Here is a 1,496-nt window from a genome sequence, read left to right as displayed (position 1 = left end):
ATTGCCGGCGGCCTCGCCAACATTGACAACGTGCCGGACCTCCAAGCGCGCGTGGAAGCGGCCGCCAAGATGGCGAACGCCCACAACTTCATCTCGCAGTTTCCCGACGGGTACGAGACGCAAGTGGGTCTCAAAGGCGAGCAGCTCTCGGGCGGCCAGAAGCAGCGCATCGCGATCGCGCGTGCGATCATGAAGAACCCGTCGATTTTGCTCCTGGACGAAGCCACGTCGGCGCTCGACTCGGAGAGCGAAAAGGTCGTCCAAGAAGCGCTCGACAAGCTGCTGGCGGCCAAGGGCCGGACGACGATCGTGATTGCGCACCGCCTCTCGACGATCCGGAACGCCGACAAGATCTGCGTCGTGAGCGGCGGCCGCATCGCAGAGCAAGGCACGCACGATGAGCTCATGCGTCTCAACGGCATCTACACGCACCTCGCGTCGCACAACCAGATTTAGGTTTACAGTGTCGTCGCTCTATCCACTAATATATTGTCGTGTCGTACATAACATTGGGCTGGGCAACATGTTTGGTCGTCGATGGACGGACGGAATTAGGGGAGACCCGAGATAACATCACGAGGAACTTCCCACCAAAGCACAAAAGAGGCGGTGCTGGAGGCATAACAGCTTGACTTCTAGGCGTCTCGGAAGATGACGCCGAGATGTATGGAACTGGTAGGCGACTCATTCGAGTCATAGAGTCGTCACTACAATTTCAAAATGGCCATCGAAAAGCGAGTATAATCAAAACCAAACTACCCGGCCCAATGCCCCAATGTTAGTCGTCGCGTCGATGGCTGTTGCTGCACAAGCCTACACGGGCGCATGCGTGAGCCAATGCAGGAGCAGCGAGCGATGGTCGCGTACGCTGGCTCGGTCGTCGCGCGGTACGAGAGGGCGGTAATGCTGGTGACGACGGCCTGGAGGGGCCACCACGGGCTGTACCGTTTGTACTGGCAGGTTTAGCTGCAGCTTTGTTTGCCAAAATGCAATAAACTGGTCAGGTTTCGAGCAAAAGCGTGAGCAATATTACTATGTTCGGCGCTTGGCGCCAGAAACCGTCGCGCGCCAACTTCAGATCCAGGTCATTTCAAAAAGAGGTGATGGCCTTGATTTTGGCATACTGGCAATGTACGCAACAGTGATAGAGACTGGGTGCGTCGACGTCACTGTGTGGGAAGTGCGGAACGCAGAAATAAATTTGCGTTCTCGTGTTGACGGCCCTGAGGGTGCAAACGTCGGTTGCGCGCGTCGATTTGCTTCAATTTGCATCGAGTTGGTCAAAAACCTCTCGCACCGTATAATCTTACCACATGTGGGACGAAAACCTCCGTTATCTTATACGGTGTCCCACTCCATTACCTTGCTGACCGCGACGCTAATCACGAAATCTCGGCGGGGTTAGGGTGGTAAGGTTGCGTTTCCGAGAGCCAACGTCGAGGCCGACGTTGCTTCTCACAATTTGATTTGCTTTGCATCGGATACATTCGATGAAG

At 55.5% G+C, this 1,496-nt stretch overlaps 1 protein-coding gene across 1 annotated transcript; it reads left to right on the top strand.

The window, feature by feature from the left end:
- On the top strand, nucleotides 1-509 carry SDRG_03199 (ATP-binding cassette, subfamily B (MDR/TAP), member 1). Its single transcript, XM_008608823.1, has one exon. It carries the CDS (start codon nucleotides 70-72, stop codon nucleotides 454-456), a length of 387 nt encoding a protein of 128 aa, XP_008607045.1. The 5' UTR covers nucleotides 1-69; the 3' UTR covers nucleotides 457-509.
- Nucleotides 510-1,496: the final 987 nt, after the last annotated feature.

The sequence above is a fragment of the Saprolegnia diclina genome (assembly GCF_000281045.1).
Source record: "Saprolegnia diclina VS20 unplaced genomic scaffold supercont1.7, whole genome shotgun sequence".
Taxonomy (NCBI): Eukaryota; Oomycota; class Saprolegniomycetes; order Saprolegniales; family Saprolegniaceae; genus Saprolegnia; species Saprolegnia diclina.
Note: the sequence above shows the minus strand (reverse complement) of the source record. Positions and strands in the feature narration are given on the sequence as shown.

Coding starts and splice junctions, on each gene's coding strand:
- SDRG_03199 (XM_008608823.1), top strand. CDS start 70: ATGGCGAACGCCCACAACTTCATCTCGCAGTTTCCCGACGGGTACGAG.